The sequence below is a fragment of the Nomascus leucogenys genome, chromosome 18, assembly GCF_006542625.1.
Source record: "Nomascus leucogenys isolate Asia chromosome 18, Asia_NLE_v1, whole genome shotgun sequence".
In the NCBI taxonomy this organism is placed as follows: Eukaryota; Metazoa; Chordata; class Mammalia; order Primates; family Hylobatidae; genus Nomascus; species Nomascus leucogenys.
In genome coordinates this window covers 404,704-432,172 of record NC_044398.1, presented here as the reverse complement: position 1 = coordinate 432,172, position 27,469 = coordinate 404,704, and the positions used below count along the sequence as shown (strand labels likewise).

The following is a 27,469-nucleotide window of genomic DNA, read 5'->3' as shown; positions in this document are numbered from 1 at the left end:
GCAGCTCCAAGCCAGGATCGCCCCCTTCCCGGTCGTGACAACCACAGATGGCCCCAGATGCCAGGTTAGGGTTAGTGCCTCCTGGGGGCGGGATTACGGCCAGGGGAGAACCACCCTCCTAACCCCTTAGGAACCGCAGGGGCGGAGAGCGCGCTCGGGATGTCCAGCGCTCAGCGCAGGTTGGATGGAGATTGGAGACTGCAGGGGAGAACCCTCCCAGCCAGCAGGCTGCGGCTCTGCCTGAACCCCAGGCCTGGGGAGCGCCCCGACCCAGGGCGAACACCCGCATTTGGCCCCTGCCCGGTGCTGAGAGAGGCCAGAGCGGCGTCCCCAGAAGTGGAGCGGGAGCCCCAGGTCCAGCGGCCACGGTAGAAAGAAGAAAAGAAATGGATGGTAATAAGTAAAATAAATCGTATGAAACATAAAACAAGGCCGGGCGCGGTGGCTCACGCCTGTAATCCCAGCACCTTGGGAGGCCGAGGCGGGCGGATCACCTGAGGTCAGGAGTTTGAGACTAGCCTGACCAATATGGTGAAACCCCATCTCTACTAAAAATACAAAAGTTAGCCCGGCGTGGTGGCGGGTGCCTGTAGTCCCAGCTACTCCGGAGGCTGAGACAGAATTGCTTAAACCTGGGAGGCGGAGGTTGCAGTGAGCTGAGATCGTGCCACTGCACTCCAGCCTAGGCGACAGAGCAAGACTCCATCTCAAAAAAAAAAAAGTCTACAAATACAAAAATTATCTGAGCATGGTGGCACGGGCCTATAATCCCAGCTACTCAGGAGGCTGAGGCGGGAGAATCGCTTGAACCCAAGAGGCGGAGGTTGCAGTAAGCCAAGATCGCACCACTGCACTCCAGCCTGGGTGACAGAGTGAGACTCTTTCTCAAAAAAAAAAGAGGGCTTTTAAAGCAACAGTTTAGTGCCTTTTATGGTGTTTGCGACGTCGTGCAAACACCAGCTCTCTAGCCTCAAACCCGGCGAGGGCGGTTCACAGGCAATTTCAGTCTCTGGACGCAACGCTGTGTGGCTTGTGCCCTTCTAGCCTCCTAGCCCCTCGGGAGAGGCCTGTGCAGCTCCTGGCTGGGCCCCGTTTTCAAAGCAGCTTTTGAGTGGCCCTTTGACCCGTGAGACAGGGCTGTGGAAGCTGGGGTGAGCCTGGAGATGCCCCTGGGAGCACCGAGGCGTCAGAGCGGCTGACCACGGCCCCAAGCCTTGCCTCTCCCCTGGGCAGAGCCAGCCCCAAGCCAGCTCTCACCATAGTGTGCCTCCTGCCCCATGGACCCCCATCCCCCCAGACCCCTCCTGATTAGCTCAGGTGGGGCTGCCATGGAGACCACACCAGCATCATTGCCTGAGGCTCCATGTCCAATTTCCCGGGGGCTGCTGGGGACTGAGCACTGCCCCAGCCCCTCACCAGACGGTCGTTGACCCCAGGGAGGCCTGTCAGCCCTGCCCAGGCTCAGTGACGTGGTCAGCTCGGCCAGCCTGTGGGGAGGGACTCCACTCAGACAAGGTTTCCTTCAGGGACCTGTGCCAGGTGGGCCACGAAGTGATCCTTCCTCCTTTTTTTTTTTTTTTTTTTTTTTTTGAGACGAAGTCTTGCTCTGTCGCCCAGGCTGGAGTGCAGTGGCACAGTCTCAGCTCACTGCAAACTCTGTGTCCCAGGTTCAAGCCATTCTCCTGCCTCAGCCTCCTGAGTAGCTGGGACTACAGGTGCCCGCCACCACGCCCGGCTAATTTTTTTTTGTATTTTTAGTAGAGACGGAGTTTCACTGTGTTAGCCAGGATGGTCTCGATCTCCTGACCTCGTGATCCACCCGTCTTGGCCTCCCAAAGTGCTGGGATTACAGGTGTGAGCCACCGCGCCAGGTTGATCCTTCCTCCTTAAACCTGATGGGGAGCCAGACCCACCCCAGCGTGGGCTTCATGGCTACAACTCCACACGTACACACGCACACACGTATGCACACAGACACATGCACGCACACACACATGCACGCACGCACACGCATGCACACACACGCATGTGCGCACACACACGCATGCACATGGCTACTTATTGAACCCCCTCCTGCAGCCTCCATCAATCTCATTCCTCCCCCCCTCTCCTTGAGACCCTCAGGTCTGGGGTTCTTGGACACCGGCGCCCCCACGGCCCCTTCCCCTCAGGGCAACACAGTCATCGGGAACGCTCCCTCGGCGACTGTGGACAGGGAGGCCAGGATGTGGGGTCTGGGGCTGGTGGGACCGCTGGGACCCTCCATGGGAAGGGGGCTTCCTGAGGGAGGCCGCTGAGGACAATGCCGGGAAGGGGATTGATGTTGGGGGTGGGGTCGAGTCTCCCAAGGACAACAGGGAGGTTCCTGTTGCCGGCGGAAGATACCGTGCAGTCCCTTCCTGTGGGACCAGGACTCAGACCCAGGGGTCTCAGGGTCCTCCCCGGCCCTCAGGCCTCTGGCCCACCTCGGTCTCTCCATCCCTCTGCTTCTGCCTCTCTGTGTCTCTGTCTCTATCTCCCTGTGTCTCTCTGCCTTATCTCTCTTCCTCGCTCTGTCTCTGTCTCTCTGTGTCTCTATCTCACCGTGTCTCTCTGCCTTGTCTCTCTTACTCGCTCTGTCTCTCCCTCTGTGTCTCTGTCTCCCTGTGTCTCTCTTCCTCACTCTGTCTCTCTTCCTCGCTCTGTCTCTCTGTGTCTCTGTCTCCCTGTGTCTCTCTTCCTCATCACTGTGTCTCTCCCTCTCTGCATCTCTGTCTCCCTGTGTCTCTATCTCCCTGTGTCTCTCTGCCTTGTCTCTCTTCCTCGATCTGTCTCTGCCGCTCTGTGTCTCTGTCTCCCTCTCTGTGTCTCTGTCTCTATCTCCCTGTGTCTGTCTGCCTTGTCTCTCTTCCTTGCTGTCTCTGCCTCTCTGTGTCTCTGTCTCCCTGTGTCTCTCGGCCTTGTCTCTCTTCCTCGCTCTGTCTCTGTCTCTCTGTGTCTCTGTCTCTCTCTCTCTCTCTCTGTCTCTCTGTCTCTGTGTCTCCCTCACCCCCGCCTTCCCCACCTCTGGCCGTTTAAACCTGCAGGTCCCTCTGCCCCTGGGAACCCTCCCTCCTCCTTCCTGTGTCCATCCCACCTGCCCTGTCCCAGGGGGACCCCAGCTTTGTCGTGTCCCCGCCCCCACAAGCCTGTGGATGTAAGGGCTCGGCACATGGGACTGTGAGTGGCATGATCACCACGCATGACCCAGCAGGCGGGCGCAGGACAGAGCCCTGGAGAGCTGGGACACACCCTGCAAGGGGCCTCAGCCCTCCTGGCGCCCAGTGGCCCCTCCCCACCTGCAGGAAGTGGGGTCAGGGGCTGGGAAACAGCCCATTCACCAGGCCTGCTGCCCCCCGCCCGGGTTAAGGGCCCAGCTTCCCGGGAAGGGCCTGCACCTCCGGCCTGGGGAGGGCCTCTTCTTGGAGTCTGCCTTCCGGTGAGGCCTTTCCCGGCACCAGCCTGGGCAGGAGGGGGATGGGGCCCAGGGAGACAGGGCTGTGAGCTCACACACCTGGGCCCTCATCTCCGAGGGGACTGTTTCCCCACCCCAGGCCTCAGTTTCCCTCCTCTAGACCTCAGTTTCTCTCCTTTGCACCCAGCCCCTCCTCTGACCCTCAGTTTCCCTCCTCAGCACCCAGCCCCTCCCCTGAGCCTCATTTTGCCTCCTCTGATCCCAACCCCTCCTCTGGTCCTCAGTTTCCCTCCTCTGGTCCCAGCCCCGCCCCTGGGCCTCAGTTTCCCTCCTCTGATCCCAGCCCCGCCCCTGGGCCTCAGTTTCCCTCCTCTGGTCCCAGACCCTCCTGTGGGCCTCAGTTTCCCTCCTCTGGTCCCAGACCCTCCTGTGGGCCTCAGTTTCCCTCCTCTGACAGGTAAGCCAATTGGCAATGCTTGGAACCACATGGACTGGCTGCTGCTTTTTATTCCATGCCCAGGGAAACAGGCACAGACAGACCCTGAGGTCAGCAGGAATGCTCCATTATTTTATTCCCACGTGCCTGCGGTGCATGGGGTCCAGGGTCACAGGGACGGGCCCCTGGGTAGAGGGGAGCCAGCCATCACGACTGCCGCCACAGGCCTTCATTGAGCTTGGAGGAGAGCACCCTGGGAACCACAGTGGAGGAGGGCGAGGGGGCGAGGGGGTGGGCAGAACCTGGGTAAGGTGAGCAGCAGCCCGGGCAGAGGCCCAGAGGCCCTGGGAGGGTCCCGGTGGTGCAGGGGGGTAAACAAGCCACAAGTGGAAACAGAACGGGAAGCAGAACCGGAAGTGTGGGGGGCTTGGAGGGACAGGTGGTGGATTCCAGTGTGTTTGGAAGCTGAGGTTCCCAGGACTCCCTGATGGCAGCTGTGAGTGGGGGCCCAGCCGGCATCCCTTCCAGATCCCTCTTGTGGACCGAGATCCGGGTCTCAGTGTAGACCAAGGAACAGAGGCAGCCCCGCCTCGGGCTCCAAGGCCCCAGCCGGGCCTGCTAGGTGGGCGGCCTCTGCCGTGTGATGGAAGGAAGCCAGGCTCAGAGATGGGGTGACTTGTCCCACGTCCTGGAGGGTCTCACAGCTCCCCCACGGCCAGGAGACTTCAGCCCAGGGGGCCTCCATCCCCAGCGACCTTCACCTGACCCCCAGGGGACCCCAGCGCACAAGACCCGGCCCGCAGCTCCGGAGCAAGGCGCGGCTGCTCTCCACCGCCCCTGTGCGGCCGCCCAGGAAAGTGCAGGCGGGCTGGGCGCGGTGGCTCATGCCTGTAATCTCAGCACTTTGGGAGGCCGAGGTGGGCGGATCACCTGAGGTCGCGAGTTCGAGGCCAGTCTGACCAACATGGAGAACGCCTGTCTCTACTAAAGATACAAAATTAACCAGGCGTGGTGACACATGCCTGTAATCCCAGCTACTCGGGAGGCTGAGGCAGGAGAATCGCTTGAACCCGGGAGGCAGAGGTTGCAGTGAGCTGAGATCGCACCATTGCACTCCAGCCTGGGCAACAAGAGCGAAACTCAAAAAAAAAAAAAAAAAAGAAAGAAAAAGTGCAGGGGACCCGCCGTCGGGGCGGGGGCGGCGCTGCCCGGCCTCTGTCCCACTTCCATGCACTTGACCTCGACCCTCCGGCCTCCGTCTGCGATCTTCCCGTCCCAGAAAATGAGGCCTGGAACAGACCCAGACCTTCCTGCCCGCCCGTCCCGAGTGGCCCCGGGGCCCCCGCCCCATCTTTGGCCCCCAGCCTCTGCCTCTCTGCCGCCTCCAGGGTCGGGGGTCAGGCCGGGAAAGCCCCTTGGGAAGCCCCCGGGGAGCAGCTGGAGCGGGGTCGCGGGGCGGCGGGAAGGAGTGGGCGCCGCTATTTAAGCGGCTTCACCGCGGCCTCGGGACAGAGGGGACTGAGCATGGATTGGGGACTGGCCCTCCTGCTGGCGGGGCTTCTGGGGCTCCTCCTCGGTGAGCGGGGGAGGGGAAGCGGGAGAGAGGAGTGAGTTAGGAGGGGGCTTAGGAGAGGGAGGGGGCTCAGGAGAGTGGAGGGGGCGCAGGAGACGGGAGGGGGCTCGGGAGAGAGGAGGGGAGCGGAGGGGAGGGGGCGCAGGAAAGAGGAGGGGGCGCAGAAGAGGGGGCTCGGGAGAGAGGAGGGGACCCGGGAGAGGGGAGGGGGCTCGGGAGAGAGAAGGGGGCTCGGGAGAGCGGAGGGGGCTCCGGAGGGAGGAGGGGGCTCGGGAGGGAGGAGGGGGCTCGGGAGAGGGGAGGGGTCTCGGGAGGGAGGAGGGGGCTCGGGAGGGAGGAGGGGGCTCGGGAGAGAGGAGGGGGCTCGGGAGAGGGGAGGGGCTCGGGAGAGGGGAGGGGGCTCGGGAGGGAGGAGGGGGCTCGGGAGAGGGAGGGGGCTCGGGAGAGGGGAGGGGCTCGGGAGAGGGGAGGGGCTCGGGAGAGGGGAGGGGGCTCGGGAGGGAGGAGGGGGCTCGGAGTTAAGGGGCTCCGAGAGAGGGGGTGATTGGTGATCCTGCCAGAGGAGGGCGCTCGGAGGAGGCAGGGGCTGAGAGGGGAAGTTGGGGGGCTCCGCGCGGCCCTCTGACCCGCAGCGAAACTGGCTCCAGGCAGCTGGGGTTCGGGGGACTGGGGCAGAGGCGGCGGTCGGGGCGGGGTTCAGGGACCGAGCCTGGGAGTCCGGGTAGCGGCGGGGCGGGGGTCCGGGGGTGGAGCGGAGGGTCCGGGAACCGGGCAGAGGCGGGACGGGGGTCCGGGGTGGAGCGGGACGCAGGGAGGGGTCGGGGCGGGGTCCGGGACTCCGCGCGGCTGAGCGAGAGCCGCGGTCGCCGCAGGCCAGTCTCTCCAGGTGAAGCCCCTGCAGGTGGAGCCCCCGGAGCCGGTGGTGGCCGTGGCCCTGGGCGCCTCGCGCCAGCTCACCTGCCGCCTGACCTGCGCCGACCGCGGGGCCGCGGTGCAGTGGCGGGGCCTGGACACCAGCCTGGGCGCGGTGCAGTCGGACACGGGCCGCAGCGTCCTCACCGTGCGCAACGCCTCGCTGTCGGCGGCCGGGACGCGCGTGTGCGTGGGCTCCTGCTGGGGCCGCACCTTCCAGCACACCGTGCAGCTCCTTGTGTACGGTAAGGCGTCCCCCCGCGCCCCGCCTCTCTCTGACCCTTGGACTCACGGCTCCTTCCCTACGCCACCTCTTCCTGGAAGCCTCCCAGATTGCGGGCCGGGTCCCGGCTCCATGCGCAGCTCCCCGAACCCAGGTCCCCAGCCTTCGCCTCCCCCCAACTCACCCCAACCCTCCCAGGGCCGGCCCTGGCCCATTCTCCAGTCTATTCCAGCCTCCCAGGGTGGGGCCACGGGGCCTGGGCACAGGCCGTCCCCACTGCCTGTTCATCAGCAGCCCCCACGCATCCTTGGCCCCATCTCCAAGCCCCCTCCGGGCTCCGGCCCCTTCATCCCGTCCAGCCCCGACTCTGGGCTCAGCCCTCACCCCCGACCCTCCATCACAGCCTTCCCGGACCAGCTGACCGTCTCCCCGGCAGTCCTGGCGCCTGGTGACCCGGAGGTGGCCTGTACGGCCCACAAGGTCACGCCCGGGGACCCCAACGCGCTCTCCTTCTCCCTGCTCCTGGGGGGCCAGGAACTGGAGGGGCGCAGGCCCTGGGTCCGGAGATGGAGGAAGAGGAGCCCCAGGAGGACGAGGACGTGCTGTTCAGGGTGACAGAGCGCTGGCGGCTGCCGCCCCTGGGGACCCCTGTCCCGCCCGCCCTCTACTGCCAGGCCACGATGAGGCTGCCTGGCTTGGAGCTCAGCCACCGCCAGGCCATCCCCGGTGAGTCTGCTGGGTGCCCTGGAGACCCACCCGCTCGCCAGCCTTGACAAGCACTTCGGGACGGGGGGCAGCACCTGTGCTGTGGGGCGCTGGGAGGACTGGATTCCCCCCACGCAGCCAGAGCGACATTCATCAACTCAACGTGTATTTACCCAGCACCTGCCCCCCAGCACAGGTCCCACCCCTTCCCTGCCCACCGCGCTCCATGGCTCCTGCCTCGGGGTCAAAGCCCGAGTCCTCCCCGCCGCCCACAGGAACCTGCACCACCTGCCCTGTCCCCTTCCTGCCCTCCCTCCACCCTTTCTCCCCCTCCTCATTCTGCTCCAACCACACGGGCCTCCTAGCTGTTCCTCCAACACGCCAGGCGTGATCCTGCCCCGGGGCCTTTGCACGGCTGTGCCCTCTGCCTGGAATACCCTTCTTCCGGATCTTTCCACGGCTCTCTCCTCCTCCACCTCAGATCTCTGTAGAATGTTGCCTCCTCCGTGAGGCTTCCCTGGATTCCCGTTTAAAGGGTCAACCCCCGATCCTCAACGTGTACAAACATAGGCACACAAGCACACGCGTGTACAAACACAGGCACACAAGCACACGCGTGTACAAACACAGGCACACGTGCACACGCGTGCACAAACACAGGCACACACACACGTGTACAAACACAGGCACACAAGCACACACGAGTACAAACAGGCACACACCCACACGCGTGTACAGGCACACACGCACACGCGCGTACAAACACGCACACGTGCACACGCGTGCACAAACACAGGCACAAGCACACACGTGTACAAACACAGGCACACACGCACACGCGTGTACAAACAGGCACACGTGCACACGCGTGCACAAACACAGGCACACGCACACACGTGTACAAACACAGGCACACACGCACACGTGCGTACAAACACGCACACGCCTGTGAGCCCCCTTTCCCTTCTGTTTTGTTTCTTGACACCTTGGATAACATCTGACATTCCCCAATCCCGTGCATTCTCTGCCTTTTCCATGACCTTCTCCCACTGTGGCTCCCAAGGTGGGAATCATGTCTTGCGCACGGCTGTGTCCACAGAAGCTAAAACAGGGCTTGGTGCATAGCAGGTGCTCAATAAACCTTTGCGGAATGCTCGGATGAAGACATTTAACGTGGCCGGTGCCCAGGAGATGCTCCCTTCGTGCCCTGTCCAATCCCAAAGCCCCTGCCAGCTTCTCCCACTAAAGAAAGAGGGATTTGTCCTCCCACGGGGCACCCTGATACCCATGTTAATGGACGTGAGGTCATGAATTTCAAGCAAAGGGCTCCCGGGGATGGAGCAGAAGCTGGGAGACCCGGGAGGTCTTGGTGGTGGGGGTGGGGCTGGGGTGGGCAGAGAGGAGGCTGGATTTGAAGGATATTTTACAGAACACGGGCCCTCACGGGCCTCAGTCTCCCCATCAGTCCCACAGGGGATGGAGCAGAAGGCCAGGGCAGAAAGCCCCCAAGCAGCTCCTCTCTCCACACCAGCCTCCTCCCAACTCTCCTCCGTCCACAGCCCATCATAATAAACGCGGCACCCACTCACTCTCAGGGCAGCTCAAAGAGGTGACTCTCACCCCTTTGACAGTTGAGGAAACTGAGGCACGTGGAGATTAAGGAGCCTGCTGGGTGATGTTGCCAGTGAGTGGGGGCCCTGCAATGCCCGGACTCCCATCCTGCACCCTGTGGTGCCTCAGTTTTCCCATTTGTCCAGGGGACTTCCCTGACAGTGGATCCTTTGTAAATTTCAGGGACCGTGTGGATTTCAAAGCACTTTATAAATTCTAGGCTTTAGGCCGGGCTCACGCCTGTAATCCCAGCACTTTGGGAGGCTGAGGTGGGTGGATTACCTGAGGTCAGGAGTTCAAGACCAGCCTGGCCAACATAGTGAAACCCCATCTCTATTAAAAATACAAAAATTAGACATGGCCAGGCGCGGTGGCTCACGCCTGTAATCCCAGCACTTTGGGAGGCCGAGGCGGGTAGATGACCTGAGGTTGGGAGTTCAAGGCCAGCCTGACCAACATGGAGAAACCCCGTCTCTACTAAAAATACAAAATTAGCCGGGTGTGGTGGCGCGCGCCTGTGATCTCAGCTCCAGAGGCTGAGGCAGGGGAATCGCTTGAACCTGGGAAGCAGAGGTTGTGGCAAGCTGAGATTGCGCCACTGCACTCCAGCCTGGGTAACAAGAGCAAAACTCCGTCTCAAAAAAAAAAAAAGAATAAATGGAAATGTGACTCACCAGAGTGGTCCAGGGAAGGGGCTTGGAGGGGTTGTGGTCCAAGCCCTTCATCCAGATGCGGAGACTGAGGCAGGAGAGGCAGGCCTGGGGCCGCAGAGAAAAAAAGCCCTCACTCTGTTTCCAGTCCTGCACTGCCCGACCTCCCCGGAACCTCCTGACACGGCCTCCCCAGAACCTCCTGACACGACCTCCCCGGAGCTTCCCGACACGACCTCCCCGGAGCTTCCCAACACGACCTCCCCGGAGACCACCTCCCAGCAGGGCTCCACACACAGCCCCAGGAGCCCAGGCTCCACCAGGACTTGCCGCCCTGAGATCTGCCAGGCTGGGCCCACGCAGGGAGAAGTGATCCCAACAGGCTGTGAGTTCTGATCCCTGCAGGCAGGGAGGGTGGGAAGGGCTGGCAGCGAGAGGTTCCTTGGATGAAGACTTTAGACAAGAAATTGCCCTGCCCAGCCTCGGTTTCCCCATCTTTCCAGCCTCAGTTTCCCCGTCTGCCCAGCCTCAGTTTCCCCATCTTTCCAGCCTCGGTTTCCCCGTCTGTCCAGCCTTGGTTTCCCCATCTTTCCAGCCTCAGTTTCCCCATCTTTCCAGCCTCGGTTTCCCCGTCTTCCCAGCCTCAGTTTCCCCATCTTTCCAGCCTGTTTCCCCATCTTTCCAGCCTCAGTTTCCCCATCTTCCCAGCCTCGTTTTCCCCGTCTTTCCAGCCTCGGTTTCCCCATCTTTCCAGCCTCGGTTTCTCCGTCTGTCCAGCCTCAGTTTCCCCGTCTTTCCAGCCTCGGTTTCCCCTTCTGCCCAGCCTCGGTTTCCCCGTCTTTCCAGCCTCGGTTTCCCCGTCTCTCCAGCCTCAGTTTCCCATCTGTCCAGCCTCAGTTTCCCCGTCTGTCCAGCCTCGGTTTCCCCATCTGCCCAGCCTCGGTTTCCCCATCTTTCCAGCCTCTGTTTCTCCGTCCGCCCAGCCTCTGTTTCCCCGTCTGCCCAGCCTCTGTTTCCCTGTCTGCCCAGCCTCAGCTTCCCCGTCTCTCCAGCCTCAGTTTCCCCGTCTGTCCAGCCTCGGTTTCCCGGTTTCTCCAGCCTCTGTTTCCCCATCTGTCCAGCCTCAGTTTCCCCGTCTGTCCAGCCTCGGTTTCCCGGTTTCTCCAGCCTCTGTTTCCCCATCTGTCCAGCCTCAGTTTCCCCTTCTGCCCAGCCTCAGTTTCCCCGTCTCTCCAGCCTCGGTTTCGCCGTCTGCCCAGCCTCAGTTTCCCCGTCTGCCCAGCCTCAGTTTCCCCGTCTCTCCAGCCTCGGTTTCCCCGTCTGCCCAGCCTCAGTTTCCCCGTCTGCCCAGCCTCAGTTTCCCCGTCTCTCCAGCCTCGGTTTCCCCGTCTGCCCAGCTTCGGTTTCCCGTTTCTCCAGCCTCTGTTTCCCCATCTGTCCAGCCTCAGTTTCCCCGTCTGTCCAGCCTCGGTTTCCCGGTTTCTCCAGCCTCTGTTTCCCCTTCTGCCCAGCCTCAGTTTCCCCGTCTGCCCAGCCTCAGTTCCCCGTCTGCCCAGCCTCAGTTTCCCCGTCTCTCCAGCCTCGGTTTCGCCGTCTGCCCAGCCTCAGTTTCCCCGTCTGCCCAGCCTCAGTTTCCCCGTCTCTCCAGCCTCGGTTTCCCCGTCTGCCCAGCCTCAGTTTCCCCGTCTGCCCAGCCTCAGTTTCCCCGTCTCTCCAGCCTCGGTTTCCCCGTCTGCCCAGCCTCAGTTTCCCCGTCTCTCCAGCCTCGGTTTCCCCGTCTGCCCAGCCTCAGTTTCCCCGTCTGCCCAGCCTCAGTTTCCCCATCTCTCCAGCCTCGGTTTCCCCGTCTGCCCAGCGTCGGTTTCCCGGTTTCTCCAGCCTCTGTTTCCCCGTCTGTCCAGCCTCAGTTTCCCCGTCTGTCCAGCCTCGGTTTCCCGGTTTCTCCAGCCTCGGTTTCCCCGTCTGTCCAGCCTTGGTTTCCCCATCTGTCCAGTGAGCTTCTCTTAACTGTGGGTCCTTTTTGTAAACCTCAGGGACTGTGTAGATGTCAAGGCACAGTCACGTGGTAAATTCTAAGCCTTGTAGACTGGAACAGTCTTTGGAATACAAGCAGAAACAGAATGCGGCCACATAGCTAATTTCTTTCTTTTTTTTTTTTTTAGATAGAGTCTCGCCCTGTCCCCCAGGGCTAGAGTGCAGTGGTGCAATCTCCACTCATTGCAACCTCCACCTCCTGGGTTCAAGTGATTCTCCTGCCTCAGCCTCCTGAATTGCTGGGATTACAGGCACCCATCACCATGCCTAGATAATTTTTGTATTTTTAGTAGAGATGGGGTTTCACCATGTTGACCAGGCTGGTCTCGAACTCCTGACCTGAGGTGATCTGCCCCCCTCGGCCTCCCAAAGTGCTGGGATTACAGGCATGAACCACTGCACCCGGCCCACATAGGTAATGTTAGAAATGCTTGTCCCCCGGTGCCACAAAGAAATCGCACTCAAATTTAATTCTCTCAGCAAGGCCATTTTAGTTTCTGCAGAAAGGGTGCTCATCGCAGATGGAACAATGGCGAGAGCACAACTGAACCAAGGAAAAGCGGACATATTTATCCCTCACACATTTGGGTCACCCTTACTGCTGCATTCTGCATCCACTGGCTGGAGCAGGACGTCACAGTCTTAAACTCATACCCAATTTGCTAACAACTTAAAACTTTCCTAAACAGGTAAGTGCAAAGGAGGACAAACCAGGAGAGGAAGTTGCTTACGAAAGGTTTAAGGAAGCAATAACATTTCCAAATAAGGAAGAGGCATAAGCTATGAGCTAAGACTTACCTGGGGCTGTCCAGACGTACCTGGGTAAGCCCAGCAACTAACTGGGCTAAAGTGTAAGAACTAATAGCTGATAGGAGGCTTTAGAGTAAGAAGCTATTATTTCTAGTGTCTATTATTTTATTTGTAAAGCAAGACGAGCTTTGAAGGGGAACTTTTCTACTTTCTACAGGTAATTTCAAATTTAAAAGTAAAGGCCGGGGGCGGTGGCTCACGCCTGTAATCCCAGCACTTTGGGAGGCCGAGGTGGGCGGATCACGAGGTCAGGAGATCGAGACCATCCTGGCTAACACGGTGAAACCCCGCCTCTACTAAAAATACAAAAAATTAGCCGGGCGTGGTGGCGGGCGCCTGTAGTCCCAGCTACTGGGGAGGCTGAGGCAGGAGAATGGCATGAACCTGGGAGGCGGAGCTTGCAGTGAGCCAAGATCGTGCCACTGCACTCCAGCCTGGGCCACAGAGAGAGACTCCGTCTCAAAAAAAAAAAAAAAGAAAAAGAAAAAAGAAACAAAAAAAATTAAAACTAATGTGGTCTGGCCAAGCACGGTGGCTCATGCCTATAATCCCAGCACTTTGGGAGGCCAAGGCAGGAGGATCACTTGAGCCCAGGAGTTCAAGACCATTCTAGGCAACATACTGAGACCCCCATTTCCACACAGAACAATTAAAAATTAGCCAGGAGTGGTGTTGTATACCTGTGGTCCCAGCTACTTGGGTGGCTGGGGGTGGAGGATTGCTTGAGCCCAGGAGATTGAGGCTGCAGTGAGCTGAGCTCACACCTCGGTGACAGAGTAAGACCTAGTCTCAAAAAAAAATTGTCGGCCAGACATTGTGGCTCATGCCTGTCATCCCAGCACTTTGGGAGGCCGAGGCAGGCAGATCACGAGGTCAGGAGTTCGAGACCAGCCTGGCCAACATGGTGAAACTTCATCTCTACTAAAAATACAAAAATTAGCCAGGTGTGCCGGCGCGTGCCTGTAATCCCAGCTACTCGGGAGGCTGAGGCAGGAGAATCACTTGAACCCGGGAGGCGGAGCTTGCAGTGAGCCAAGATCGCACCACTGCACTCCAGCCTGGGGGACAGAGCGAGACTCCATCTCAAAAGGAAAAACAGTGTGGTCATGGCCGGGCGCGGTGGCTCATGCCTGTAATCCCAACACTTTGGGAGGCCGAGGCGGGCGGATCACGAGGTCAGGAGATTGAGACCATCCTGGCTAAGACAGTGAAACCCCGTCTCTACTAAAAAAATTACAAAACATTAGCCGGGCGAGGTGGCGGGCGCCTGTGGTCCCAGCTACTCGGGAGGCTGAGGCAGGAGAATGGCGTGAACCCGGGAGGCGGAGCTTGCAGTGAGCCAAGATCGCACCGCTGCACTCCAGCCTGGGCAACAGAGCGAGACTCCATCTCAAAAAAAAAAAAAGTGTGGTCATACATTTCACAGAGCCCAATATATCCCAAGCATTATCATTTCAACAGGTAATCAATAGAAAATAGTATGGAGATATATGACATTCCTCCATTTTCCCCAGACTAAGGCTTCAAAGTGCAGATTGCAGGGTCAGCACCCTTCGTGGTGGTGAGCCGTCCTCTCTCTGGACTGTCCTTTTTTTTTTTTTGAGAGACAGAGTCTCATTCTGTCCCCCAGGCTGGAGTGAAGCGGCGCGATCTCGGGTCACTGCAACCTCCACCTCCCGGGTTCAAGTGATTCTCCTGCCTCAGCCTCCTGAGTAGCTGGGATTACAGGCACCCGCCACCACGCCCGAATAGTTTTGTATTTTTAGTAGAGACGGGATTCCACCATGGTCAGGCTGGTCTCGAACTCCTGACCTCGTGATCCGCCCGCTTCGGCCTCCCAAAGTGCTGGGATTTCAGGCGTGAGCCACCGCGCCCGGCCTGGACTGCCCGTTTATAAACTCTAAGGTGCTATGCGCATTTTGGAAGGGTCATGGTAAAGTCCTTTGTGAAATTTCAGGGAACGTGGTAACTTTGGAAGCACGTGTAGCCTCTGAGAGGCTCCTCCTTCCCAAGCCTGCAGAGGCCCGGAGGGCTCTGACCGGCATCTCCTGCTCTCTCCAGCGTCCAAACCTGCAGGTGACCAGCTGCCCACGGCTCTGTGGACCAGCAGTGTGGTGCTGGGACTGTTGCTCCTGGCCTTGCTCACCTATCACCTCTGGAAACGCTGCCGGCACCTGGCTGAGGACGGCGCCCACCCACCAGCTTCTCTGAGGTTCCTGCCCCAGGTGTCAGCCTGGGCTGGGTTAAGGGGGACTGGCCAGGTCGGGATCAGCCCCTCTTGAGTGGCCAGCCCTTCCCCCTGTGAAAGCAAAATAGCTTGGACCCCTTGAAGCTGAGAACTGGTCAGGGCAAACCTGCCTCCCATTCTACTCAAAGTCATCCCTCTGCTCACAGAGATGGATGCATGTTCTGATTGCCTCCTTTGGAGAAGCTCATCAGAAACTCAAAAGAAGGCCACCGTTTGTCTCACCTACCCGTGACCTCAAGCCACTCCCTGAGTGGTCCCCGCCTTTCAGGACGGAACCAACATACTTCTTACAAATATTGATTCATGTCTCATGTCTCCCTAAAAATGCGTAAAACCAAGCTGTGCCCTGACCACCCTGGGCCCCTGTCTTCAGGACCTCCAAAGGCTTTGGCAAATAAACCTCCTAAAATGATAGAAACGTGTCATTTTTCTCAGTTGACCCCCACTCCGTGGAGAGGAGGGGTCTGAGGGCTCCGGACAGCAGGAGGGCTGACTGTGGGCCCTGCCCTGATGGCTCCATGTCCCTCATCCCACAGTCCAGGGCTGGAGAATAAAGTGTTAGAAATGCTTGTTCCCCGGTGCCATAAAGAAATAGCACTTGAATATAAATTTAATTTCCTCAGCAAGGCCACTGTTTTACTTTCTGCAGAAAGGGTACATTCGCCAGCAGTTTTGCCACGAGAGTATCCAGAACAAAGGAGACAGACACATTTATAACCTGACGCGTCCACCCTACTGCTGTGTCGGGTTTCCATTGACTGGAACACAGGACCTCACATTCTGTATTTGTCCCGACTGGCTAGCAACTCGGAACTTTTAAAAAGAGGCAAAGGCAGAGGAGAACAAAGGAAGGAAGAAGTAGCTTGTGGAATGCTGAGAAAGGTAAAAACACCTTCAAATAAGGAAGAGAGGCCGGGCGCGGTGGCTCACGCCTGTAATCCCAGCACTTTGGGAGGCAGAGGCGGGCGGATCACGAGGTCAGGAGATCGAGACCACAGTGAAACCCCGTCTCTACTAAAAATACAAAAAATTAGTCAGGCGCAGTGGCGGGCGCCTGTAGTCCCAGCTACTCGGGAGGCTGAGGCAGGAGAATGGCGTGAACCCGGGAGGCGGAGCTTGCAGTGAGCCGAGATTGCACCACTGCACTCCAGCCTGGGCGACAGAGACTCCGTCTCCAAAAAAAAGAAAAAGAGGAATATATACAATATAACATTAACAATTAACAAAGAATGTTAGCACAGGTCTTTTTTTGGTTTGTTTGGTTTTTGTTTGAGACGGAGTCTCGCTGTCACCCAGGCTGGAGTGCAGTGGCGCGATCTCAGCTCACTGCAAGCTCTGCCTCCCGGGTTCACGCCATTCTCCTGCCTCAGCCTCCTGAGTAGCTGGGACTACAGGCACCCGCCACCACGCCCAGCTAGTTTTTTGTATTTTTAGTAGAGACGGGGTTTCCCCGTGTTAGCCAGGATGATCTCGATCTCCTGACCTCGTGATCCGCCCGCCTCGGCCTCCCAAAGTGCTGGGATTACAGGCATGAGTCACCGCGCCCAGCCTACCGCTGATCTTTGAATAAATTTTGCTTCTAAGAGAAGTTACTATTTATTCCTAATTAGATGGGGAGGAAAGTCTCATTTGAAGAAGAACCTCTACTTTACTTTTTACAAAGGGCATTTGGTCTGCCCGCCAGAGATTCCTGTGGTCGGAGGATGGTGGAATGGCCCCCCGCAAACAGCTCTCATTGCCCCCTGCCCGGGGCAACGCCCGAGGGACGGGGATGGCACCCAGCAAGCTTTGCCGGGGACGGGAAAACGCGAGGGCTTAGTGGTTTCCTTGGTGAGAAGCTTAACCAGGAGTCCCCGAAAGCAGTGGGAGAAGTGAGGGAAGATACATAGAGATTGCCTGGGGAAACACACGGAGAGGCGGCTTATGGAGGAGACTGCTTGTGTTTTGAGGTGGCTGGGGGCTGCGGAGGGTTGGGAGGGCGGCTGGAAGCGAAGTCAGCCGATGAAGGCCTGGAAATGCCAGCCTGGGGGCACTGGGGAGCCATGGGAGAGGTTAGAGCTCTGGAGGCTGCGGGGTCTGAAAGCTCCCTCTGGCGGTCAGGGGGTAACAGCCTGGGATGCTCGCCCGGGTGGCCGCCAGTAGGGGCTCGGCGCGGCTGCAGCGGAGCTGGGGAGGGGGCTTCTCCCACGAGGTGAGCTACGCACTCAGACGTTGACTGAGTTAGGCGGAAGGCCAGGCTGAGCTCGACCCCCAGCACCAAGGCTCAGAGATGAACATGACAAAAGGGTCTGGAGGCCGGGCGCGGGGCTGGGTCCGGCAGTCCTGGGCAGGTCCATCCCTGCGCATGCTCCGTCAGGCTTCTCTGGTAACCAGGGAGACTGGCTGCTAGGAGACCATGCTAATGAAGGACTCGCTCGCTACCCAAATGGCAAGCAATCCGGCTTCGTGCCAGAAACGGAGCACTTCCGAGGCAGCCATTTTGGAGTCTGGCAAAATTCAGGACCGAGGCCAAAGCCAGGAGAGCCAATCAATATACACAAAGAGGGAGGAGAAGAGAGAGTACCAATAAGGACACAGGGAAAGTGATAGCGTGCCATTGTCATTTCCCCAAGTCTCCCAGCGGGATACCAGTGCCCTCTGCCCTTAATCAAAATGGCCGCCTTGGGGGGGCTCTAGCGCACAGTGGAACATGGCGGTGCTTCCGGCCCCGCTGCCCTCAGCGAAGATGGCGGCAGTGGAGAAGCGGCGGCAAGCGGTACCACCGCCGGCCGGTTTCACAGACAGCGGCCGCCAGTCGGTATCCCGGGCGGCGGGGGCGGCCGAGAGCGAGGAGGACTTTCTGCGGCAGGTCGGCGTGACGGAAATGCTACGCGCGGCCCTGCTGAAGGTGCTGGAGGCGCGGCCCGAGGAGCCGATCGCCTTCCTGGCTCACTACTTCGAGAACATGGGCCTGCGCTCGCCTGTAAACGGCGGCGCCGGGGAGCCTCCAAGCCAGCTCCTGCTGCAGCAGCAGCGCCTGGGCCGCGCGCTGTGGCACCTTCGCCTGGCCCACCACTCCCAGAGGTGCGCAGCGGGCCGGCTTGGGCGGGTGGGGCGGCGACGGACTTCAACTCCCAGCGTGCCCCGCGCGGCTCCCTACCCGCAGCGCCGGCGCGGGGGCCCGGGGCTTCCTGGGAGTTGTAGTCTGCGGTGCCTTCTTGGCTGGGATGGACCGGACAAGGTGGGCTGGAGGGTCCAGGCTTGGGTCCGGCGCTGGGCAGCGCGCTGCATGCGGCGCGAGTCCTTCTGGCCGGCTTCGCCTTCTGTGATGCCTTTTTGCAGGTGCTGAGTTTCCCCTTGCAGTTCGTAATTTTTAAAATCATGCAGCCCAGAGAGGACTTGGCCCGAAGTCGCAGAGCCAGTCCCCGAGCCAGGTCCTCCTAGACGCCTCGTTAGCAGCCTCATGGCATCCCCGTCCATTCGGCCAGAACGTGAATATTTACAGAGAGCAGCGCAGTCACCAGGGCCCCCACCTTAGGGGACAGGCTCCCAGCGGGCAGGTGGGGATTCCTGGAAGAGCCTGGCGATGTGCGGGGCGGGTTGCAGGGAAGAGGCCCAGCAGGTGCAAATTTAGAGCCCGAGTGTGGGACACACGGGAGGCGGGAAAGCCACGGAATTTGGCTGAAGCATGCGAGGCTGCAGGTGCCTACGCGCGGTGTCCCCTGGCTGGGGCCAGTTCTGAGCCCAGGGAAGGTGGTTGAGGACGATGTGTTGACGATGGGGATGGATGGGCTGCTGTCTTTTGTGGGGGTGGGGTCCCCAGAAGCGGAGCCTGAGGTAGGCATTGTGTGTGCAGGTGATTTTATAAGGGGTGCGCCCAATAGAACCCAGGAAGGGGGTGAGAAGAGCAGGCAGGGAAGGATGCCAAGCAAAGGTGCCCTTTCAGCCTCATAACCAGGGCATAAGCGCCCACCATGGCAGCCCTCGCCAGAGTCCCAGAGAAGTTCGGGGGGAGAAGAGAGACGGGGAGTGTCCCCCCTACCACGGTCAGGGTGCACTGGTGTCCAAGATCATACTCAGATAATGGTGGCAGGGTGTTGGGGACCTGGACAAGGAGCAGACTTGCTCCAGTGGCCCAATGGCTCTGAAGGCCCCGCCCGAGGATTTGCTGGAGCCAGGTGGGAGGGGAGCGGGCAAGGGCAGCCCCAGAGCGTCAGTGGAGCCGTTTACTGCGATGGAAGGCCCCTGCTTTGAAGAAGCTGCCAGAGCCACTTGCGGATTAAGTTGGAGGCTGGGAGGAGCCTGGAGACAGGAAGTTCTGTAGAAAGAAGCGTCTGCAACTGAGACACGGGGCTAGGACAGAAGACTGAAGTGGAGGGGTCCTGAAGGCTTCAGGAGAGATGAGAAGAGCTCAGGACTGCACCCTGAGGGCACCTAGCCCAGAGAGCCCACAAGAAAGGGTGAGAAGATGAGACCAGAGGTGAAGGGGGAGCAGGAGGCAGACAGCCTCCCAGGACATCCGGAAGAGAATCTTCCAAGGAGGAAAAGGGGTCAACAGCAGGCCCACCATATATGGTTGTTCAGGTTGAGCACTGTACAAGCCACTCACCCCACAGACACCACAGATGAGGATATTTATATTTATATTAATTTCTGAGGGCTGCTGGAACAAATTACCTCCAACTTCGTGGCTTAAAACAACAGAAATTTATTCTCTCACAGTTCTGGAGGGCAGAAGTCTGAAATCGAGGTGTCAGGAGGGCCACACTCCCTCTGGAGGCTCCAGGGAAGGAGGCTTCCTTGCCTCCCCAGCTTCCAGTGGCGGCCAGCAGTCTTTGGCTTGTGGCCACATCGCTGCAGTCTCTGCCTCCGTCGTCATGCGGCCTCCTCTGTGTCTCTGTCCTGTGTTCCCTCATAAGGACACCACCAGGCCCCACCCTACTCCAGGTGACCTCAACCGTCTACATCTGCAAAGCGCTGTCCCAAATAAGCTTAGTCTGAGGTTCTGGATGGGCATGAGTTTGATGGGCACCAGTCACCCCAGGACAGGAGTGGAGCCATTGGCTAGAAGAGTTCTCATAGCAGGGACTCAGGGCAAGGGCGGTGCTGGTGGCAGATGCATCCTGGCCCTCGGCTCGCCTGGGCTCCCCAGAGACACAGCCAGTGGGGAACGCAGAAGACAGGCGTGCAGACCTGCGTGGCATCTGATTCTGTGCTCACGGAGCCAGGCCTGCTCCCGTCCTCCCAGCGGGCAGGTCCGGCCGCCCCTCCATCCTTGGACCGTCAGGAACCCCAGAGGTCACCTGGCCAGTCAGGAAGAGAAACCCAGAGCTTGGCAGATTTGTCCCCACTCAGTCCAGCGTGTGGACCCCCAAAGGCTGAGGGGCTGACTGGGGCTGCTCCTGAGAGCATCACCATGGTAGACTGGGGGAGAAGTCACCCCAAATCCTCTCTGCCACCTTCTTTTGAGAAATGGCAAGCTCAAGCCACCAGGGCTGGTGATGGCAGCCACAGTGTCCCCCTCCTGCCACCTTCCTGGTCGTCTCCTAGGCATCCTGGAGCACAAACACAGACGTTACATGACTTGCTGAAGGTCACACGGCCACCATGGGCAGAGCTGGGGTCAGAGAGCCCCAGAGTGCAGCCCCGGAGGCCTCCTCAGCCACCACGTTGCTCATCGTAGCAGCAAGGGCTGCACCGCCCCCCGCAGGTCACTGCCAGGAAAACGTGCACGGAAACGAAGCCCCCGCTGATCGGGGCCAGGGTTCCCCCCGACTCGCCCTCTGGGGGCCGTCCTGGGTACTGCAGGGCCCTGAGCAGCGTCCCTGGCCTCCACCCACTCCTTGCCAGGAGCTCCCGAGTCGTGACAACCACAGATGTCCCAGACACCGCCCGGCGTCTGCTGGGGGCAGGAGTGGGAAGCAGAAGTCTAAGGTGCAGAGTGGCTCCTGTGTCTCTTTCTGGAGACGTTCCATAAATAGGATCTTTCCTGTATTAACAAATGCTCAGCCTTACAAACCGCTCTGTGTAGGAGCCGACACAGACGGAGCCCTGGCTGGGCTCCCGCTTTCCATGGTGCAATCAGGGAAACCAAGGCCCAGAGGCCACCGTCACAGGCAGAGCTGACGTTCCAGCCCCGGCCTCCTCCGAGCCCAGAGCTTGCTGCCTTCCTCTTCCTCCTCCTCCCTCACCCGATGATTCTGCTGGGAGCCGCCCGGGAGCCCAGGAGGGGCGGGTATGCAGCCGCCTTGAAGTCGGCTGTCACCTTCCTGTCTCCTGCCGTCATCATGGCTGTGATCTCACCAGGCTGTAATTACCTCTTTGTGTGTCTTCCTGCTGGTCAAGGCAGCTGCGGCTGAGCTGCAGCCCTAATTACAGCCCGAAATAAGCGCAGGTGGGGCCTCCCACACGTATGCCGGCTGCTGTCCTGAGCACCTGGCTCCAGCCCTGTGCTGCCGTCCTCAAAAGAACCCCCACTCCGTAGATGCACAAGGCCAGGCTGGGAGGGGCAGACGAACAGCCGAGGCAGGCCTGGGCCAGGCACAGAGCCCTGCACACCGAGGGGCCGCGTGGATGCTTGGGGAGCCAGACCAGGGCTGCCGCCCTGAGAGAGGAGAGAATTTGTGCAGAAGTGGTGGTGGATGGAGCTGGGTAATCCTGGCCCACAGACCTGTCAGTCAGGAGAGGCTTCAAGCACCACAGGAACCAACAACCCCAAAGCTCAGTGGCTTCAACACAACCAAAACTCTTCTCGCTTACTCTGCAGGGGACGTCCAGTTGTTTTTTGTTTGTTTGTTTGTGATGGAGGCTCGCTCTGTCGCCCAGGCTGGAGTGCAGTGGCGCGATCTCGGCTCACTGCAAGCTCCGCCTCCCGGGTTCACGCCATTCTCCTGCCTCAGCCTCTCCAAGTAGCTGGGACTACAGGCGCCCGCCACCATGCCCGGCTAATTTTTGTATTTTTAGTAGAGACGGGGTTTCACCATGTTGGCCAGGCTGGTCTTGAACTCCTGACCTCAAATGATCCACCCGCCTCGGCCTCCCAAAGTGCTGGGATTACAGGCATGAGCCACTGTGCCTGGCCCAGTTTTCTTTTTGAGCCAGAGTCTTGCTGTCACCTAGCCTGCAGTGCAGTGGCGTAATTCCAGCTCACTGCAGCCTCGACCTCCTGGGCTCAAGGGATCCTCCTACCTCTGCCTCCCAGGCCACAGACGTACGCCACCACAGCTGGATGATTTTTAAATTTTTGTAGAGACGGGATCTCACTATGTTGCCCAGGCTGGTTTCGAACTCCTGGACTCAAGCAATCCTCCTGCCTTGGCCTCCCAAAGTGCTGGGCTCACAGGCATGAGCCACTGCACCCCGCCCCCCACCAAGGGCTTGTCTGATGTTGACACGCGCCTCCAATCATGACCACAGCGAAGTGGACTGGGAAGTAGCACGATGGCTCCTAACATTCCCGATGAAAGTGGGCCACGCCCCCTTGCACGTTTCAGGGGGGCAAAGAAAGGCCCAGAGGCTCACCCTCGGCGGGGTGGAGAAGTGGCGCAGGGATCCGCGGGGCAGCGCTGCCGTCGCCAGCCTCCGAGATGCCCCTGCGAGCCTCGGTTCCCGGCGTTCACGGCCTGGTGCCGTCCCTTCCCCCTGCACAGCCGGAACGGGACTGCAGAAGCAGCGGACAGAGTGTGGCCTCCGAGGCGGGTCACGAAGGACATCGTGGTGTCCCCTTCCCTCCTGGGTGGGTTGCTGGCTCGGCTGTGCAGCCGCCATGCGGTGGGGTCGCTCGCGCAGCTCCCAGGGAGCACCTGCAGCCGCTGCCAAGAGCCGCGCGGGCTCCCCTGCGGGGGAGTGGGCCGCCTCGCGTCGAGCCCCGGGGGGAGTGTGGCCCCGGTAACCTCATGAGAGACCCCAAGCCAGAGCCTCGCAGCAAAGCCGCCGCCGAGACGCTGTGACAATAGTACATGCTTGTTGGTTTTAGGCCTCTAGGTTTGGGGTGTGATCTGTGAGGCCGCAGCAGCCTGCCCGACCTCACAGCAGATCCTGATGAGAGGGGCCTCGGTCCGGCTCCTGCTGGCTCATGCAGAGGGGTCAGCTGGGCTCAGCTCGCGGTCGTGAAGTCAGGCGTGATGGGAGCTCGGGCCACCGTGCTGACACTGCGCCTGCCCCCAGCGCATTTTGGGGATGACCTCATGGATGGTAAAAGCGCTCAGCAGATTAGAAGGGCCAACAAATGGGGCCTTTACTACTTGGGAGGGAAAAGGAGCGTACAGCCAGATGGGCCCAGAGTTGAATTGCAGGTCGCTGCCCTCCCGCCTCCGGGCCTGTTTCCTCCTCCATAGCAGAGCTTTGACCCTGAGTTCGCTGAGATGGCACATCCATCCCGAAGCCCTGAACTGAGCAGCAGCGATGACCAGGGAGGCACGTGTTCACCAAGCACCCACCGTGCACCAGCCCAGCATTACTGAGCACCTACTGCACACCAGCCCAGCATTACTGAGCACCTACTGCACACCGGCCCTGCATTACTGAACACCTACTGCACACCAGCCCAGCATTACTGAGTACCTACTGCACACCAGCCCAGCATTACTGAGTACCTACTGCACACCAGCCCCACATTTACTGAGCACCTATTGCATGCTGGCCCAGCATTTACTGAGCACCCACTGCACACCAGCCCCATATTTACTGAGCACCTATTGCATGCTGGCCCAGCATCACTGAGCACCTACTGTGCGCCAGCCCTGCATTACTGAGCACCTGCTGCATGCTGGCTCAGCACTTCCCTGGCACCTACCACAGGTGGCCCACGGAAAGGTGAAGTCGTGTGCCCAGGTCATGCCGGAGGAAAGGCTGCCCTCCTTACCATGAAGCTGAGCTCCCAGAAGGGAAAAGCGTAAGCCCTGAGGTTGGCCACTTCCTCCTGGGACCCTTGGCCAGGCCATGGGGCTGCCCTGAGCCTCAGTTTCCCTATATGTCCCAGAGGAAGTAACAGGCCACTAGCATGAGGCCTGGCCGGGAACTGACGGGGGGAGTGAGGCCCGGGGGTTAAGCAGCCCACCCAGGGTCCTGCAGCGGCCCCCACGCTGGCCACAGTGCTCCCTGGCCACTCCCTGGTGCCCTCCACGGGAGCGTGTGTCACACTGCCAGCACACAAGTGGCACGGAGTAACGCCTCAGGCTCCTCACTGGGGCAAGGAATCGAACCCACCCCAGAGCCGGCAGCAGGGCTGACAGCCTTCTGTAAGGGGCCAGATGGTGAACATTTCAGCTTTGCGTGGCAGCCTCCATCCTGACATTCAGCTCTACGGTTCTGGTCTGAAGCTGCCACAGGCCACATGTCAGCGGACTGACATGGTTACGTTCCAATAAAGCTTTATTTGCACAAGGGGGCAGCGGGTCGGATTTGACCCTCAGGCTGACTGTGGGGCCTTGCCTGTGGGGATTGTGGGGAGAGAAACACCACCACTGGCCCCAAGCAGCAGCTGTCGCCTGTAATCCCAGCAGTTTGGGAGGCTGAGGTAGGAGGATCGCTTGAGCCCAGGAGGTGGAGGCTGCTGTGAGCCCTGATTGTACCACTGCTCTCCAGCCTGCACAACACACTGAGACCCCGTCTCAAAAAAATTTTAAAAAATGAAATGTCAGCTGTGTTAAATATTCAGCACAGGCTGGGCACGGTGGCTCACACCTGTAATCCCAGTACTTTGGGAGGCCAAGGTGGGCGGATCACGAGGTCAAGAGATCCAGACCATCCTGGCCAACACGGTGAAACCCCGTCTCTACTAAAAATACAAAAATTAGCTGGGCGTGGTAACACGTGCCTGTAATCCCAGCTACTCAGGTGGCTGAGGCAGGAGAATCGCTTGAACCCGGGAGGTGGAGGTTGCTGTGAGCTGAGATTGTGCCACTGCACTCCAGCCTGACGACAGAATGAGACTCTGTCTCAAAAAAGAAAGAAAAGAAAAAAAGAAATGTCAGTTGTGTTAAATGTTGAGCACAGTATTTGGCCAAGTGTAAACAGGCGCTGCTGCTGCAGCGAGGAAGACCAGAGGGTCCTGGTGTTGTGGGACAAAGACTGGAGAGACCAAAAAAGGTTCAGGAGAGTTTATCAAGGTGATCACCGGCTCAGCCGGACACACATCCAGAAAGTCTGAGCTCCAAACAAAGGGCTTTTCCCACTTTCAAACATCGTAAGGCGGGAACTACGTGAGGTGGGAAGCAAGTTACAGAGGCGAGAAGCAAAGGCAGTTAATCAAGCATTACAGCATTTATTTTTCTTTTTTTCTTTCTTTTTTTTTTTTTGAGACGGAGTCTCACTCTGTCGCCCAGGCTGGAGTGCAGTGGTGCCATCTTGGCTCACTGCAACCTCCACCTCCCAGGTTCAAGCGATTCTCCTGCCTCAGACTCTCGAGTAGCTGGGACTACAGACGTGCACCACCACGCCCGGCTAATTTTTGTATTTTTAGTAGAGACGGGGTTTCACCATGTTGGCCAGGATGGTCTCAATCTCTTGACCTCGTGATCCTCCCACCTTGGCCTCCCAAAGTGCTGGGATTACAGGCGTGAGCCAGCATGCCCGGCCAACATTTCTTACATCTTGAGAAAAACATGTCTTACAACCTAAACTTATCAGTCTTGTGACCCTGCAGCCGTGCTAGGGAGGTAAGCAGGAACTCGCTGGGCCTGTAATAAACTGAGGAATGTGGAGTTGGAGAGTATAGATAAGGTCCACTGACTACAGAGAGAAGACAGGCTGTTAATATTCTCTTTTAACTTGAGTGTAAGGGCGGGGGTCACACTTTGCAGCAACTTTAAGAGGATTTTAAAATTTCTATTACTACTACTATTAGGTTAGGGTTGATTTCATTAATTCCTTCTTCACTGGGGCCAGATGCCCCCGACAGATGCCTGTTGATTGATTCAACAGACATTTACTGAGCACCTACTGTGTGCAGGGCAGTGTTCTAGGCACCAGGGCTATAACCAAGATGAACTTCCGGCCCTGGAGGGCACGTGCCCACACACTGGTGGGAGACATGAAGCTCACAGGGATGTGGGACAGGATGACCACTAGGAAGAAAACAGGAGAAAAGGAGTTAGGCGTCAGGGAGGCGACGTTTGAGGGGAGACCTGGAGGAGACCAGGGAGGAGGTGAGGGAGATCTGGGGGAAGGCAGTGTCACTGCCCTTGCAGAGGCCCTGAGGCCCGTCCAGAGTTGGAGCTGGGAAGCCAGGGCTGGATGGGAGCTGCGGCGAGGAGAGGCCTGAGCTGGGTGGAGGCTGGGAGGAGGGAGGCCCGGGCTGGGGGTGCTGGCGGGGAGGAGGCCCAGGCTGGGTAGGGGCTGGGAGGAGGGAGGCCCAGGTTGGGAGGAGGGAGGCCCAGGTTGGGAGGAGGAGGCCCGGGCTGGGAGGAGGCTGGGAGGAGTGAGGCCTGGCTGGGTGGGGGCTGGGAGGAGGGAGGCCTGGCTGGGTGGGGGCTGGGAGGAGGGAGGCCTGGCTGGGTGGGGGCTGGGAGGAGGGAGGCCTGGCTGGGTGGGGCTGGGAGGAGGGAGGCCTGGCTGGGTGGGGGCTGGGAGGAGGGGGGGGGGGGGGGGGGGAGGCCTGGCTGGGTGGGGGCTGGGAGGAGGGAGGCCTGGCTGGGTGGGGGCTGGGAGGAGGGAGGCCTGGGCTGGGGATGCTCCAGGGAGGAGAGGCCCTAGCTGGGAGGAGGGAGGCTGGGGGCTCAAGAGGGGAGCTGCAGGGATAGAGGGTGAGGAGGAGGGGAGGCCGGGGATGGGGGGTAGGGGAAGAGGGGAGGCTGGGGCTGGGTGGGCGCGAGCGCTCTGCCTGCCGGCCCCCAACGTCCCCGTCTCCGCAGGGCCGCCTTCAACAACAACGTGAGCGTGGCCTACGAGTGCCTGAGCGCCGGCGGGCGCAGGAAGAGGCCGGGACTGGACGGGCGCACCTACAGCGAGCTGCTCAGGCGCATCTGCCGGGACGGCCAAGCCCCCGAGGAGGTGGTGGCGCCGCTGCTGCGCAAGGTGCAGTGCCGTGACCACGAGGCGGTGCCGCTGAGCGTCTTCCGCGCGGGCACGCTCACCTGCTTCGTGCTGCTGGAGTTCGTGGCGCGCGCCGGCGCGCTCTTCCAGCTGCTGGAGGACCCGGCTGCCGCCGTGGCCGACCGCCGCGTGGGCCAGGCCGTGCTGGACACCCTGGAGGGCGCGCTGCAGGCCAGCGACGCCGCCGCGCCCGCGCGCTTCCTGGAGGCCGGCTCGCGCTTGGGGCCCGACAGCCTGGCGCTGGCGCTGGACCGCGCCGTCGGGGGGCGGCGGCCCAGCGCGCCCATGACCCGCGAGGAGTTCCTGGAGAGGGCGGCCGCGCTGTTCATCGCGAAGGTCAAGCCGGTGGGCTGAGCCCCGTGGGCCGCGCGGATCCGGGATCTGCACCGGGGGGTCCCCGCGTGCGGGGCGCGCGGAGCCTTCCCCTCCCCCCGGTGAGGGCCTGCAACGAGGCGCCCAGCCCTGCGGAGGAGGCCGGGGCTCCCAGGAAGCGGACGCCCCGTCCCCACACAGCGCCGCGGCCGCCCCCCCACCCCCGCGGGAGCCCCTGTCCCACGCTAATAAAATCTGTTGCGAGGCTGACGCTGGTGTGTGTGCGCGCGCCCGCCTCCCAGCCCCGGTGCCCGCAGAAGGCGCTTTTCCCCAGCAGGCCCCGCACGGCCCCGGAACCGCGGCGGCTGGAGGCGGGATTCGAGGCCGGAAACGTCGGGACCCCTGGACCCGGCCTGGTGGGAGCAGAGGAGGGGGAAGCCCCGCGGGGCCCTGCGGAGCCTGAGGCCGGAGAGCAGGCGGCTCTTCTGGAACGCGGGGCCGGGGCCTTCT

General features: G+C 60.3%; 2 protein-coding genes across 2 annotated transcripts; both read left to right on the top strand.

Moving 5' to 3' along the window:
* The first annotated feature begins 5,061 nt into the window (after window positions 1-5,061).
* LOC115831193 (mucosal addressin cell adhesion molecule 1-like) lies at window positions 5,062-15,047 on the top strand. The gene is given in 6 exon segments (XM_030798151.1): window positions 5,062-5,445; window positions 6,315-6,599; window positions 6,981-7,121; window positions 7,124-7,303; window positions 9,692-9,928; window positions 14,449-15,047. Coding segments are annotated over 6 exon segments (1,116 nt in total). The 5' UTR covers window positions 5,062-5,393; the 3' UTR covers window positions 14,670-15,047.
* Window positions 15,048-16,258: 1,211 nt separating this feature from the next.
* Window positions 16,259-27,229, top strand: TPGS1 (tubulin polyglutamylase complex subunit 1). The gene is made up of 2 exons (XM_030798638.1): window positions 16,259-17,698; window positions 26,467-27,229. Exons 1-2 carry the CDS (start codon window positions 17,325-17,327, stop codon window positions 26,999-27,001), a joined length of 909 nt encoding a protein of 302 aa, XP_030654498.1. The 5' UTR covers window positions 16,259-17,324; the 3' UTR covers window positions 27,002-27,229.
* Window positions 27,230-27,469: the final 240 nt, after the last annotated feature.

Bases quoted from the DNA above. Each gene is read 5' to 3' on its own strand.
- TPGS1 (XM_030798638.1), top strand. From the start codon at position 17,325: ATGGCGGTGCTTCCGGCCCCGCTGCCCTCAGCGAAGATGGCGGCAGTG. The intron at 17,699-26,466 runs GTGCGCAGCGGG...CCGTCTCCGCAG, and splicing joins CTGGCCCACCACTCCCAGAG to GGCCGCCTTCAACAACAACG.